The following is a 14038-nucleotide window of genomic DNA, read 5'->3' as shown; positions in this document are numbered from 1 at the left end:
AATGCAAATAAGGGGACTACTGTGTAGTATAATGTGATTAAGGGGACTACTGTGTGGTGTAATGTGAATAAGGGGACTACTGTGTGGTGTAATGTGAATAAGGGGACTACTGTGTGGTGTAATGTGAATAAGGGGACTACTGTATGCTGTGATGTGAATAAGGGGCACTACTGTGTGGCGTAATTTTAATTGGGGGTACTATTCTGTGGCCATGTCTCTTCCCCACAAGACCATGCCCCTTTTTCTCTGTGCGCTGTCCCTATTTGTAACATGGGGGGCACCAGTTCCTTACTTTGCCAGGGGCGCACAGGCCAATAGATACATCCCTGGCGCCAGAGGCGGAACTACCGGCAGTGCAGGCAGTGCACTGCACTGGGGCCCGCCTCTGTCCAGGGGCCCAAGCATGTAATGAGTCAAACTGACTCATTACATGCCGCTGTGCGCTGCAGGCAACCGCTGCCCGCAGCGCACAGCCGCCCGGAGATAGGAGCTGAGCAGCGGTACAGACGGGGGAAGGAGGAGGGAGCCGGAGGACGGAGCCGCAGCAGCGCTTTGTTACTGGTGGAGGCGCTGCTGCTGCTGCTCCTCTGCTTCCCTATAGGCTGTCTTCCGAGAACAGCCTATAGGGAAGCAGAGGGGCAGCAGCGCCTCCACCAGTAACAAAGCGCTGCTGCGGCTCCGTCCTCAGGCTCCGGCTCCCTCCTCCTCATTCTCTACTGCCCGGGAATCGTCGTCTGACGCAGCTGCACCGAGGAGCCTGAGGGTAAGTATAATTCTTCTTTCTTTCTTTCTTTCTTTCTTTCTTTTTCTTTCCTTCTTTCTTTCTTGTGCCTGCCTGCCGCAATGTGTAAAAAGGGGGGACTACCTGCCGCAATGTGTAAAAAGGGGGGACTGCCTGCCGCACTGTGTAAAAAGGGGGGACTACCTGCCGCAATGTGTAAAAAGGGGGGACTGCCTGCCGCAATGTGTAAAAAGGGGGGACTGCCTGCCGCAATGTGTAAAAAGGGGGGACTACCTGCCGCAATGTGTAAAAAGGGGGGACTGCCTGCCGCACTGTGTAAAAAGGGGGGACTGCCTGCCGCACTGTGTAAAAAGGGGGGACTGCCTGCCGCACTGTGTAAAAAGGGGGGACTACCTGCCGCAATGTGTAAAAAGGGGGGACTGCCTGCCGCACTGTGTAAAAAGGGGGGACTACCTGCCGCAATGTGTAAAAAGGGGGGACTGCCTGCCGCAATGTGTAAAAAGGGGGGACTGCCTGCCGCAATGTGTAAAAAGGGGGGACTACCTGCCGCAATGTGTAAAAATGGGGGACTGCCTGCCGCTATGTGTAAAAAGGGGTAATCTGCCCGAGGCAATGTGTAAAAATGGGGGACTGCCTGCCACTATGTGTAAAAAGGGGAATCTGCCTGCCGTAATGTGTAAAAATGGGGACGCTGTCTGCCGTAATGTGTAACAAGGGCACGCTGTCTGCCGTAATGTGTAAAAAGGGCACGCTGTCTGCCGTAATGTGTAACAAGGGCACGCGGTCTGCCGTAATGTGTAACAAGGGCACGCGGTCTGCCGTAATGTGTAACAAGGGCACGCGGTCTGCCGTAATGTGTAAAAAGGGGTAATCTGCCCGACGCTATGTGTAAAAATGGGGAATCTGCCTGCCGTAATGTGTAAAAAAGGGGGGCTGCCTGACGCTATGTGTAAAAATGGGGAATCTGCCTGCTGCTATGTGTAAAAAGGAGGAATCTGCCTACCGTAATGTGTAAAAATGGGGACGCTGTCTGCCGTAATGTGTAACAAGGGCACGCTGTCTGCCGTAATGTGTAACAAGGGCACGCTGTCTACCGTAATGTGTAAAAAGGGCACGCTGTCTACCGTAATGTGTAACAAGGGCACGCGGTCTGCCGTTATGTGTAAAAAGGGCACGCTGTCTGCCGTTATGTGTAAAAAGGGCACGCTGTCTGCTGTAATGTGTAAAAAGAGGAATCTGTTCGCTGTAAGGTGTAAAAGGGTCTCTACCTGGTGTAGTGGTGCTACTGTGCGGCGTAATTTGAATAATGGAGACTACTGTGTTGGTATTATTTTGTGGCCACACCCCTTCCCCACGAAGCCACGCCACTATGTATTTTTGCGCGCGCCTACGGCGCGCACTGCCCCCGGGGTGGACTTGGATGGGGGGGGGGCCCAAAGCATTTTGTCGCACCTGGGCCCACCGCTTGCTTGTTCCGCCACTGCCTGGCGCCCGGTGCTCTCCGTTACTCCTCAGCTGGCAGCGCCGGGAAGGCTGGAGAGCAAGGTGCAGATAATCAGAGGCGCCGGACCTGAAGGCAGTGGCGGAGGTAAGCTGGAAGTGCATTGTGCAGCCCGGTGCTCTCCTTCTCCTCCTCCTTCCTCCTCCTCAGCAGCACCGGCCTGTCACCAGGCGCTGCACAGTACGCACAGTGACAGTACCCTGGAGTCACCCATAAGTGTATGGCCCATACACACACATAAGGGGTCACATACCATCACATCTAGAGTGCCTATAAGGGAGACCTCAGTACATGTACTCGGGGAATGGGGACTGGCAGCCGGAATAGAATGTTGAGCTCCAAGCAGACCATGCGTGACTCCTGAGTACTACTATAACATAGTGGCTGTATAGACACCAGTGCGTGTGCTGCCCCGCACCAGGCACATCATCCCATGTACTGGAGATGTACTGGGGAAGCCAGTGCCTCCCCAGCCATTGACCTCACCGCACGTCACTGGGGGCACTTATGCCTTTGCTTGTCTACAGACCCATCTATTGCGTGGAGAATGGAGATGACCTATGATGAAAGTCTGCACCTGATTAGACGGATTATCATATGGTCCAGTTCTGCTCCTCCCACCACAATCTCCAGACAGAGGTACTCAGACAGGTGATTAAAGCACAATGCATGGAAGTATATTAGTATATTAGGCAGTCAAGAGTTTAGCTATTGTCCCAACACACAAGGATGTTTTACTGTCCCTGCGGCTGCGCTCTTAATGGAATAATTCCCAGTGCCCGCTTATGTGTGGGTCATCTCTCTAGTATTGAAAACTAGAACTGGCATTTGTAAGCATGTAACACCAGAAGATGTCCTCACCGTCTCGTCATAGCTGGGCTGGGATCCACCCAAGATGTACGAACAGACCATCCTCTCGGTGTAGACGTTAGCCGCTACCAGGCTAAACAGGATCAGCCTGTGGAAAGGGTCACATTGAGGAATCACAAAGAAGGAAGAAATGCTCTGAGCACCAAAAATCACTTGGAATTAATTAATTAATTTTTGGTGCGCAGAGCATTTCTTCCTTCTTTGTACTTTAATTAGTTGTTCAGCCTAACCAGCTGTTTTGCTCAGCAGCCCTAAAGGTCACGATTTTTACTGATCACCATCTGGTAAATCATTACCATACATTGCATTTTAGCGCCAGATATATATACAGTTTGAGATTTATCTCTAGCTGTATGTACATATAACATTGAGGAATCACGTCAGAGCCAGGACACAGAATTTGATGGAAAAAAGAAAAGAAAAGAAAGAAAGAACCATTTGGCCCATCTAGTCTGATCTGTTAGGGTGTGGTTATTAGGGTTATGTGGTAAAGGTGAATTAGGGGTTTGGTTAGGGTAATAGTGTTAGGGTATTAGGATCAGGGTTCAAATTAAAGGTAAAAGTTGGAGTGTTATAGGCCCTACACCCTGGGCGATATTACTGAAAGATATGAATGATCTCGTTCATTAATGAGCGAGATGCCATTCATATCTTTCAGTGTGGAGGCACCAGCGATAAACGATGTGTGGCCCCGCGCTCGTTCATCGTTGGTGCCCCGTCGTGTGCATGCAGGCCAATGTGGACGATCTCGTTCATATTTGCCTACACTGCTATGGAGCAGGGTGACGGGGGGAGTGAAGAAACTTCACTCCCCCCGTTCCTGCTCCTCCGCCGCGTCTCTTTTTTTGTGATCTACCTAGGTGTGATAATAGCGGGCGTGGCATAACAAAAAAAGTGGGCGTGGTATAGCAAAAAAAGGGATGTAGCCTTGCTGCACAGAGTGTAATGACTGTCTCGCACAAAATAACACATTGGCCCCCACAGGTAAAAACCTCAAACACATATACCCCACAGTACCAGATACACATATACCCCCACAGTACTAGACATGCCCCCACAGTGCCACGTATGAGCCCACAGTGCCAGATACAGATATGCCCCCACAGTGCCATGTGCCCACAGTGCCAGATATGACCCCACAGTGCCATGTGCCCACAGTGCTAGATATGCCCCCACAGTGCCACATATGACCCCACAGTGCCAGATACAGATATGCCCCCACAGTGCCATATATGCCGCCACTGTGCCATGTGTCCACAGTGCCAGATATGCCCCCATAGTGCTGCTCACCGTTTTGCTGCTGTGTGGAAAGCGCAGCGCGCGCCTCTCCTGCCTGCCGCCCTGCCCCTCAGTCTGGTCTCCGGTGGTGACGGCAGCGTGTATATCTCAAATCAGGCGCCAAATCAGGCGCCGGTCCACGAGCTCTGATTGGCTAACGAACCGGCACCTGATTTGAGCTATACACTCCGCCGTCACTGCCGGAGACCAGACTGAGGGGTAGGGCGGCAGGCAGGAGAAGCACGCGCTGCGCTCTCCTCGTGTGGATGGGCAGCGGATCGCGATCGACTGTTTGGACACCCCTGGGTTAGGGTATTAGTGTTTGGGGTGAGGATTAATAATACTAAATGTTTAGTTTATATAGCGCACTTTCTCCAAAAGGAGTCAAGACCCTTCGGGGTGAGGGTTAAAGTATTAGCATTACGGTATTAGGATAAGGGTTAGGGTATTAGTATTACAGATTAGAATTAAGGGTGAGAGCAAAAGTATTGGAGGTACCTGGCCCCAGCAGTCCGCTGAGTAGAGGTCAGCAGGAAGACCGCACTGCAGCCCAACAGGTTGTACAGGAAGGAGTAGAGGGTGTTGGATTCTCCCACCACAAACTGATGCAAGTAGGTGATGCGGTTAAAGATCTCAGAAAACAGTAGCCGCTGCTCACTGGCAGATTGCTGCATCTCTTGGAAAGCTAGCTTCACTCCTTGAGAGAAAGGGAAGAAAATAAGATTTTACTCACCGGTAAATCTATTTCTCGTAGTCCGTAGTGGATGCTGGGAACTCCGAAAGGACCATGGGGAATAGCGGCTCCGCAGGAGACTGGGCACAACTAAAGAAAGCTTTTAGGTCACCTGGTGTGCACTGGCTCCTCCCACTATGACCCTCCTCCAAGCCTCAGTTAGGACACTGTGCCCGGACGAGCTGACATAATAAGGAAGGATTTTGAATCCCGGGTAAGACTCTTACCAGCCACACCAATCACACCGTATAACTCGTGATACTATACCCAGTTTAACAGTATGAAAACAACGGAGCCTCTCAACAGATGGCTCAACAATAACCCTTTAGTTAACAATAACTATGTACAAGTATTGCAGACAATCCGCACTTGGGATGGGCGCCCAGCATCCACTACGGACTACGAGAAATAGATTTACCGGTGAGTAAAATCTTATTTTTTCTGACGTCCTAGTGGATGCTGGGAACTCCGAAAGGACCATGGGGATTATACCAAAGCTCCCAAACGGGCGGGAGAGTGCGGATGACTCTGCAGCACCGAATGAGAGAACTCAAGGTCCTCCTCAGCCAGGGTATCAAATTTGTAGAATTTTGCAAACGTGTTTGCCCCTGACCAAGTAGCAGCTCGGCAAAGTTGTAAAGCCGAGACCCCTCGGGCAGCCGCCCAAGATGAGCCCACCTTCCTTGTGGAATGGGCTTTTACTGATTTAGGATGCGGCAGTCCAGCCGCAGAATGCGCCAGCTGAATTGTGCTACAAATCCAGCGAGCAATAGTCTGCTTAGAAGCAGGAGCACCCAGCTTGTTGGGTGCATACAGGATAAATAGCGAGTCAGTTTTCCTGACTCTAGCCGTCCTGGAAACATAAATTTTCAAGGCCCTGAACACGTCCAGTAACTTGGAATCCTCCAAGTCCCTAGTAGCCGCAGGCACCACAATAGGTTGGTTCAAGTGAAAAGCTGATACCACCTTAGGGAGAAACTGGGGACGAGTCCTCAATTCCGCCCTATCCATATGGAAAATCAGATAAGGGCTTTTACATGACAAAGCTGCCAATTCTGACACACGCCTGGCTGAAGCCAAGGCCAATAACATGACCACTTTCCACGTGAGATATTTTAGATCCACGGTTTTAAGTGGCTCAAACCAATGTGATTTTAAGAAACTCAACACCACGTTGAGATCCCAAGGTGCCACTGGAGGCACAAACGGGGGCTGAATATGCAGCACTCCTTTCACAAACGTCTGAACTTCAGGTAGTGAAGCTAGTTCTTTCTGGAAGAAAATCGACAGAGCCGAGATCTGTACCTTAATGGAGCCTAATTTCAGGCCCATAGTCACTCCAGCTTGTAGGAAATGCAGAAATCGACCTAGTTGAAATTCCTCTGTTGGGGCCTTTTTGGCCTCACACCAAGCAACATATTTCCGCCATATGCGGTGATAATGCTTTGCAGTTACATCTTTACTGGCTTTAATCAGCGTAGGAATGACTTCCTCCGGAATGCCCTTTTCCTTCAGGATCCGGCGTTCAACCGCCATGCCGTCAAACGCAGCCGCGGTAAGTCTTGGAACAGACAGGGCCCCTGCTGCAGCAGGTCCTGTCTGAGCAGCAGAGGCCATTCTGCTTCCCATTCCGGGAGTGTTGTCCACTCCCGGAATGAACACTGCTGACAGTGCTAGTACGTGATTTTCCGCCCATCGGAGAATCCTTGTGGCTTCTGCCATTGCCATCCTGCTTCTTGTGGCGCCCTGTCGATTTACATGGGCGACTGCCGTGATGTTGTCTGACTGGATCAGTACCGGCTGGTGTAGAAGCAGGGATTTTGCCTGACTTAGGGCATTGTAAATGGCCCTTAGTTCCAGAATATTTATGTGTAGGGAAGTCTCCTGACTCGACCATAGTCCTTGGAAGTTTCTTCCCTGTGTGACTGCCCCCCAGCCTCGAAGGCTGGCATCCGTGGTCATCAGGACCCAGTCCTGTATGCCGAATCTGCGGCCCTCTAGAAGATGAGCACTCTGCAGCCACCACAGCAGAGACACCCTGGTTCGTGGAGACAGGGTTATTAGGCGATGCATCTGAAGATGCGATCCGGACCATTGGTCCAACAGGTCCCACTGAAAGATTCTGGCATGGAACCTGCCGAAAGGAATTGCTTCGTAAGAAGCCACCATCTTTCCCAGGACCCGCGTGCAGTGATGCACCGATACCTGTTTTGGTTTCAGGAGGTCTCTGACTAGAGATGACAGCTCCTTGGCTTTCTCCTCCGGGAGAAACACTTTTTTCTGGACTGTATCCAGAATCATACCCAGGAACAGTAGACGTGTCGTCGGAACCAGCTGTGATTTTGGAATATTCAGAATCCAACCGTGCTGGTGTAGCACCTCCTGAGATAGTGCTACTCCCACCAACAACTGCTCCTTGGACCTCGCCTTTATTAGGAGATCGTCTAAGAACGGGATAATTAAAACTCCCTTTCTTCGAAGGAGTATCATCATTTCCGCCATTACCTTGGTAAACACCCTCGGTGCCGTGGAGAGTCCAAACGGCAGCGTCTGGAATTGGTAATGGCAATCCTGTACCACAAATCTGAGGTACTCCTGGTGAGGATAGTAAATGGGGACATGCAGGTAAGCATCCTTGATGTCCAGGGATACCATGTAATCCCCCTCGTCCAGGCTTGCAATAACCGCCCTGAGCGATTCCATCTTGAACTTGAATTTTTTTATGTATGTGTTCAAGGATTTCAAATTTAAAATGGGTCTCACCGAACCGTCCGGTTTTGGTACCACAAACAGTGTGGAATAGTAACCCCGTCCTTGTTGAAGTAGGGGCACCTTGATTATCACCTGCTGGGAATACAGCTTGTGAATTGCCGCTAGCACAGCCTCCCTGTCTGAAGGAGTAATCGGCAAGGCAGATTTTAGGAACCGGTGGGGTGGAGACGCCTCGAATTCCAGTTTGTACCCTTGAGATACTATTTGCAGGATCCAGGGATCCACCTGTGAGCGAGCCCACTGATCGCTGAAATTTTTGAGGCGGCCCCCCACCGTACCTGGCTCCGCCTGTGGAGCCCCACCGTCATGCGGCGGACTTGGAAGAAGCGGGGGAGGACTTTTGCTCCTGGGAACCTGCTGTTTGTTGCAGCCTTTTTCCCCTACCTCTGCCTCTGTACAGAAAGGACCCGCCTTTTCCACGCCTGTTTCTCTGACGTCCTAGTGGATGCTGGGAACTCCGTAAGGACCATGGGGAATAGCGGCTCCGCAGGAGACTGGGCACATCTAAAGAAAGCTTTAGGATCACCTGGTGTGCACTGGCTCCTCCCCCTATGACCCTCCTCCAAGCCTCAGTTAGATTTCTGTGCCCGACGAGAAGGGTGCACACTAGGGGCTCTCCTGAGCTCTTTGTGAAAGTTTTAGTTTAGGTTTATTATTTTCAGTGAGACCTGCTGGCAACAGGCTCACTGCATCGAGGGACTAAGGGGAGAAGAAGCGAACTCACCTGCGTGCAGAGTGGATTGGGCTTCTTAGGCTACTGGACATTAGCTCCAGAGGGACGATCACAGGTTCAGCCTGGATGGGTCACCGGAGCCGCGCCGCCGTCCCCCTTACAGAGCCAGAAGAGCGAAGAGGTCCGGAAAAATCGGCGGCAGAAGACGATCCTGTCTTCAGATAAGGTAGCGCACAGCACCGCAGCTGTGCGCCATTGCTCTCAGCACACTTCACACTCCGGTCACTGAGGGTGCAGGGCGCTGGGGGGGGCAGCGCCCTGAGACGCAATAAACCGATAAAAAAACCTTATATGGCTAAAATAAATGCATCACATATAACTCCTGGGCTATATGGATGCATTTAACCCCTGCCAAAACATACAGAAAAAGGATGATAAGGACGCCGAGAAAGGGGCGGAGCCTATCTCCTCAGCACACTGGCGCCATTTTCCCTCACAGCTCAGTTGGAGGGAAGCTCCCTGGCTCTCCCCTGCAGTCACTACACTACAGAAAGGGGTTAAAAAAGAGAGGGGGGCACAAATTAGGCGCAGTATATAACAATACAGCAGCTATAAAGGGAAAAACACTTATATAAGGTTATCCCTGTATATATATAGCGCTCTGGTGTGTGCTGGCAAACTCTCCCTCTGTCTCCCCAAAGGGCTAGTGGGGTCCTGTCCTCTATCAGAGCATTCCCTGTGTGTGTGCTGTGTGTCGGTACGTTGGTGTCGACATGTATGAGGAGAAAAATGATGAGGAGATGGAGTAGAGTGTCTGAAATAGTGTTGTCACCCCCTAGGGGGTCGACACCTGAGTGGATGTACTGTTGAAATTGCGTGACAGTGTCAGCTTTGTATAAAAGACAGTGGTTGACATGAGACAGCCGGCTACTCAGCTTGTGCATGTCCAGACGTCTCATGCAGGGGCCCTAAAGCGCCCGTTACCTCAGATACAGACGCCGACAGGGGTACTGACTCCTGTGTCGACGGTGAAGAGACAACCGTGATTTCCAATAGGGCCACACATTGCATGATTGAGGCAATGGAAAAAGTTTACACTTTTCTGATAATATGAATACCACCAAAAAAAGGGGTATTATGTTTGGTGAGGAAAAACTTCCTGTAGTTTTCCTGAATCTGAGAAATAAAATGAGGTGTGTGATGATGCGTGGGTTTCCCCCCCGATAACAATTGATATTTTCTAAAAAGTTATTGGCAGTATACCTTTTCCCGCCAGAGGTTAGGGTGCGTTGGGAAACACCCCCTAGGGTGGATAAAGCGCTCACACGCTTGTAAAAACAAGGGCTCTACCCTCTCCTGAGATGGCCGCCCTTAAGGATCCTGCTGATAGAAAGCAGGAGCGTATCCTAAAATGTATTTACACACATACTGGTGTTATACTGCGACCAGCAATCGCCTCAGCCTGGATGTGCAGTGCTGGGTTGGCGTGGTCGGATTCCCTGACTGGAAAAATATGATATCCTAGATAAGGACAGTATATTATTGCCTATAGAGCAATTAAAAGATGCATTTCTATATATGCAGGATGCACAGCGGAATATTTGCCGACTGGCATCAAGTATAAGTGCGTTGTCCAATTATTCCAGTAAAGTGGTCAGGTGATGCGGATTCCAAAAACGGCATTTGGAAGTATTGCCTTAAAAGAGGGGATGTACCCCAGGTCGCCTCTCAAAATAAGACGCTGTATTATCAGGCGCAGTCCTGGTTGGCAGGCGGACAAAAGGGTTCCTCTTTTCTGCTCGTGACAGAGGGAGAGGAAAATGGCTGCAGAGATCAGCCAGTTCCAAGGAACAGAAACCCTTTTCCGCCGCTGCCAAGCCCTCAGTATGACGCTAGGGCTTTACAAGTTCAGGCACGGTGGGGTCCCGTTCTCAATGAATTTCAGTGCGCAGTGGGCTCACTCGCAAGTAGACCCCTGGATCCTTCAGATATTTCAGGGGTACAAATTGGAATTCGAGACGTATTCCCCTCGCCGTTTCCAAAAGTCTGTTTTACCGACGTCTCCCGCTGACAGGGAGGCAGTTTTGGAAGCCATTCACAAGCTGTATTCCCAGCAGGTGATAATCAAGGTACCCCTCCTGCAACAGGGAACGGGGTATTATTCCACACTATTGTGGTACCGAAGCCAGACGGCTCGGTGAGACCGATTTTAAAATCTAAAATCTTTGAACACTTGCATACAGAGGTTCAAATTCAAAATTGAGTCACTCAGAGCAGTGATTGCAAACCTGGAAGAAGGGGACTACATGATGTCTCGGGACATCAAGGAGGCTTACCTTCATGTCAAAATTTACCCTTCTCACCAAGGGTATTTCAGGTTATGGTACAGAACTGTATCAGTTCGGACGCTGCCGTAGGGATGGTCCACGGCACCCCGGGTCTTTACTGAAGTAATGACCGAAATGATGATATTCCTTCGAAGGAAGGGAATTTTAGTTATCCTTTACTTGGACGATTCCCTGATAAGGGTAAGATCCAGGGAACAGTTGGAGATCGGTGTAGCACTATATCAGGTAGTGTTGCGGCAGCACGATTGGATTTTCAATATTCCAAAATCACAGCTGGTTCCGACGACTTGTCTTCTGTTCCTAGGGATGATTCTGGACATAGTCCAGAAAGAAGGTGCTTCTCCCGGAGGAGAAAGCCAGGGAGTTATCCGAGCTAGTCAGGAACCTCCTAAAACCGAACCAAGTCTCAGTGCATCAATGCACAAGGGTTCTGGGTAAAAATGGTGGCTTCCTACGAAGCAATCCCATTCGGCAGATTCCACGCACAGTGGAACCTTCTGGACAAATGGTCCGGGTCGCATCTTCAGATGCTTCAGCGGATAACCCTGTCACCAGGGACAAGGGTATCCCTCCTGTGGTGGTTGCAGAGTGCTCATCTTCTAGAGGGCCGCAGATTCGGCATTCGGGACTGGGTCCTGGTGGCCACGGATGCCAGCCTGCGAGGCTGGGGAGCAGTCACACAGGGAAGGAATTTCCAGGGCTTATGGTCAAGCCTGGAGACATCTCTTCATATAAACATTCTGGAACTAAGGGCCATTTACAATGCCCTAAGTCAAGCGAAACCCCTGCTTCAGGGTCAGGCGGTATTGATCCAATCGGACAACATCACGTCAGTCGCCCACGTAAACAGACAGGGCGGCACGAGAAGCAGGAGGGCAATGGCAGAAGCTGCAAGGATTTTCGCTGGGCGGAAAATCATGTGATAGCACTGTCAGCAGTGTTCATTCCGGGAGTGGACAACTGGGAAGCAGACTTCCTCAGCAGACACGACCTTCACCCGGGAGAGTGGGGACTTCACCCAGAAGTCTTCCACCTGATTGTAAACCGTTGGGAAAAACAAAAGGTGGACATAATGGCGTCCCGTCTAAACAAAAAACTAGACAGATATTGCGCCAGGTCAAGGGACCCTCAGGCAATAGCGGTGGACGCTCTGGTAACACCGTGGGTGTACCAGTCAGTGTATGTGTTCCCTCCTCTGCCCCTCATACCAAAAGTACTGAGAATCATAAGAAGGAGAGGAGTAAGAACTATACTCGTGGTTCCGGATTGGCCAAGAAGGACTTGGTATCCGGAACTTCAAGAGATGCTCACGGACGAACCGTGGCCTCTACCTCTAAGAAAGGACCTGCTCCAGCAAGGGCCTTGTCTGTTCCAAGACTTACCGCGGCTGCGTTTGACGGCATGGCGGTTGAACGCCGGATCCTGAAGATCCCTACCCTGGTCAAGGCCAGGAAAGACGTAACCGCAAAACATTATCACCGCATTTGGTGAAAATATGTTGCGTGGGGTGAGGCCAAGAAGGCCCCTACAGAGGAATTTCAACTGGGTCGTTTCCTCCATTTCCTGCAAACAGGACTGTCTATGGGCCTAAAATTAGGGTCCATTAAGGTTCAAATTTCGGCCCTGTCGATTTTCTTCCAAAAAGAACTGGCTTCAGTGCCTGAAGTTCAGACATTTGTAAAAGGGGTACTGCATATACAGTCTCCTTTTGTGCCTCCAGTGGCACCTTGGGGATCTCAATGTTGTGTTGAGTTTCCTAAAGTCACATTGGTTTGAACCACTTACCACTGTGGACTTAAAATATCTCACATGGAAGTGACGAGTTAGCCCTGGTTTCAGCCAGGCGGGTGTCAGAATTGGCGGCTTTATCATATAAAAGCCCTTACTTAATATTTCATTCTGAAAGGGCAGAATTGAGGACTCGTCCTCAAATTTTCTACCTAAGGTGGTTTCTGCATTTCACATGAACCAACCTATTGTGGTACCTGCGGCTACAAAGGACTTGGAGGATTCCAAGTTGCTTGACGTGGTCAGGACCCTGAAAATACATGTTTCCAGGACGGCTGGAGTCAGAAAATCTGACTCGCTGTTTATCCTGTATGCACCCAACAAACTGGGTGCTCCTGCTTCTAAGCAGACGATTGCTCGTTGGATTTGTAGTACAATTCAGCTTGCACATTCTGTGGCAGGCCTGCCACAGCCAAAAATCTTAAAATGCCCACTCCACAAGGAAGGTGGGCTCATCTTGGGCAGCTGCCCGAGGGGTCTCGGCTTTACAACTTTGCCGAGCAGTTACTTGGTCAGGAGCAAATACGTTTGTAAAATTCTACAAATTTGATATCTTGGCTGAGGAGGACCTGGAGTTCTCTCATTCGGTGCTGCAGAGTCATCCGCACTCTCCCGCCCGTTTGGGAGCTTTGGTATAATCCCCATGGTCCTTACGGAGTTCCCAGCATCCACTAGGACGTCAGAGAAAATAAGAATTTACTTACCGATAATTCTATTTCTCGTAGTCCGTAGTGGATGCTGGGCGCCCATCCCAAGTGCGGATTGTCTGCAATACTGGTACATAATTATTGTTACCAAAAAATTCGGGTTATTGTTGTAGTGAGCCATCTTTTCTAGAGGCTCCTCTATTATCATGCTGTTAACTGGGTTCAGATCACAAGTTGTACAGTGTGATTGGTGTGGCTGGTATGAGTCTTACCCGGGATTCAAAATCCTTCCTTATTGTGTACGCTCGTCCGGGCACAGTATCCTAACTGAGGCTTGGAGGAGGGTCATAGGGGGAGGAGCCAGTGCACACCAGGTGATCCTAAAGCTTTCTTTAGATGTGCCCAGTCTCCTGCGGAGCCGCTATTCCCCATGGTCCTTACGGAGTTCCCAGCATCCACTACGGACTACGAGAAATAGAATTATCGGTAAGTAAATTCTTATTTTTTCTGAGTCCGAAAGGACTGTACCTGATAAAACGGCGCCTGTTTAGGCTGTGAGGGAACATGGGGTAAAAATGCTGACTTCCCAGCAGTTGCTGTGGAAACTAGGTCCGAGAGACCATCCCCAAATAACTCCTCACCCTTATAAGGCAAACTTCCATGTGCCTTTTTGAATCTGCATCCCC

General features: G+C 50.3%; 1 protein-coding gene across 3 annotated transcripts in view; it reads right to left on the bottom strand.

Moving 5' to 3' along the window:
- Window positions 1–14038, bottom strand: part of LOC134947478 (uncharacterized) — a 34875-nt gene that overhangs the window by 5347 nt on the left and 15490 nt on the right. For all 3 annotated transcript variants that reach the window (XM_063935558.1, XM_063935559.1, XM_063935557.1), the window contains 2 exons: window positions 4890–5088; window positions 3105–3201 (listed from right to left, as the gene is read on the bottom strand). In XM_063935558.1, the coding sequence (XP_063791628.1) occupies window positions 3105–3201; window positions 4890–5088 (296 nt within the window). The remainder of the gene's footprint in view (window positions 1–3104; window positions 3202–4889; window positions 5089–14038) is intronic.

This window comes from Pseudophryne corroboree, chromosome 8, assembly GCF_028390025.1.
Source record: "Pseudophryne corroboree isolate aPseCor3 chromosome 8, aPseCor3.hap2, whole genome shotgun sequence".
Taxonomy (NCBI): domain Eukaryota; kingdom Metazoa; phylum Chordata; class Amphibia; order Anura; family Myobatrachidae; genus Pseudophryne; species Pseudophryne corroboree.
This window is presented reverse-complemented; position numbering and strand designations above follow the sequence as displayed.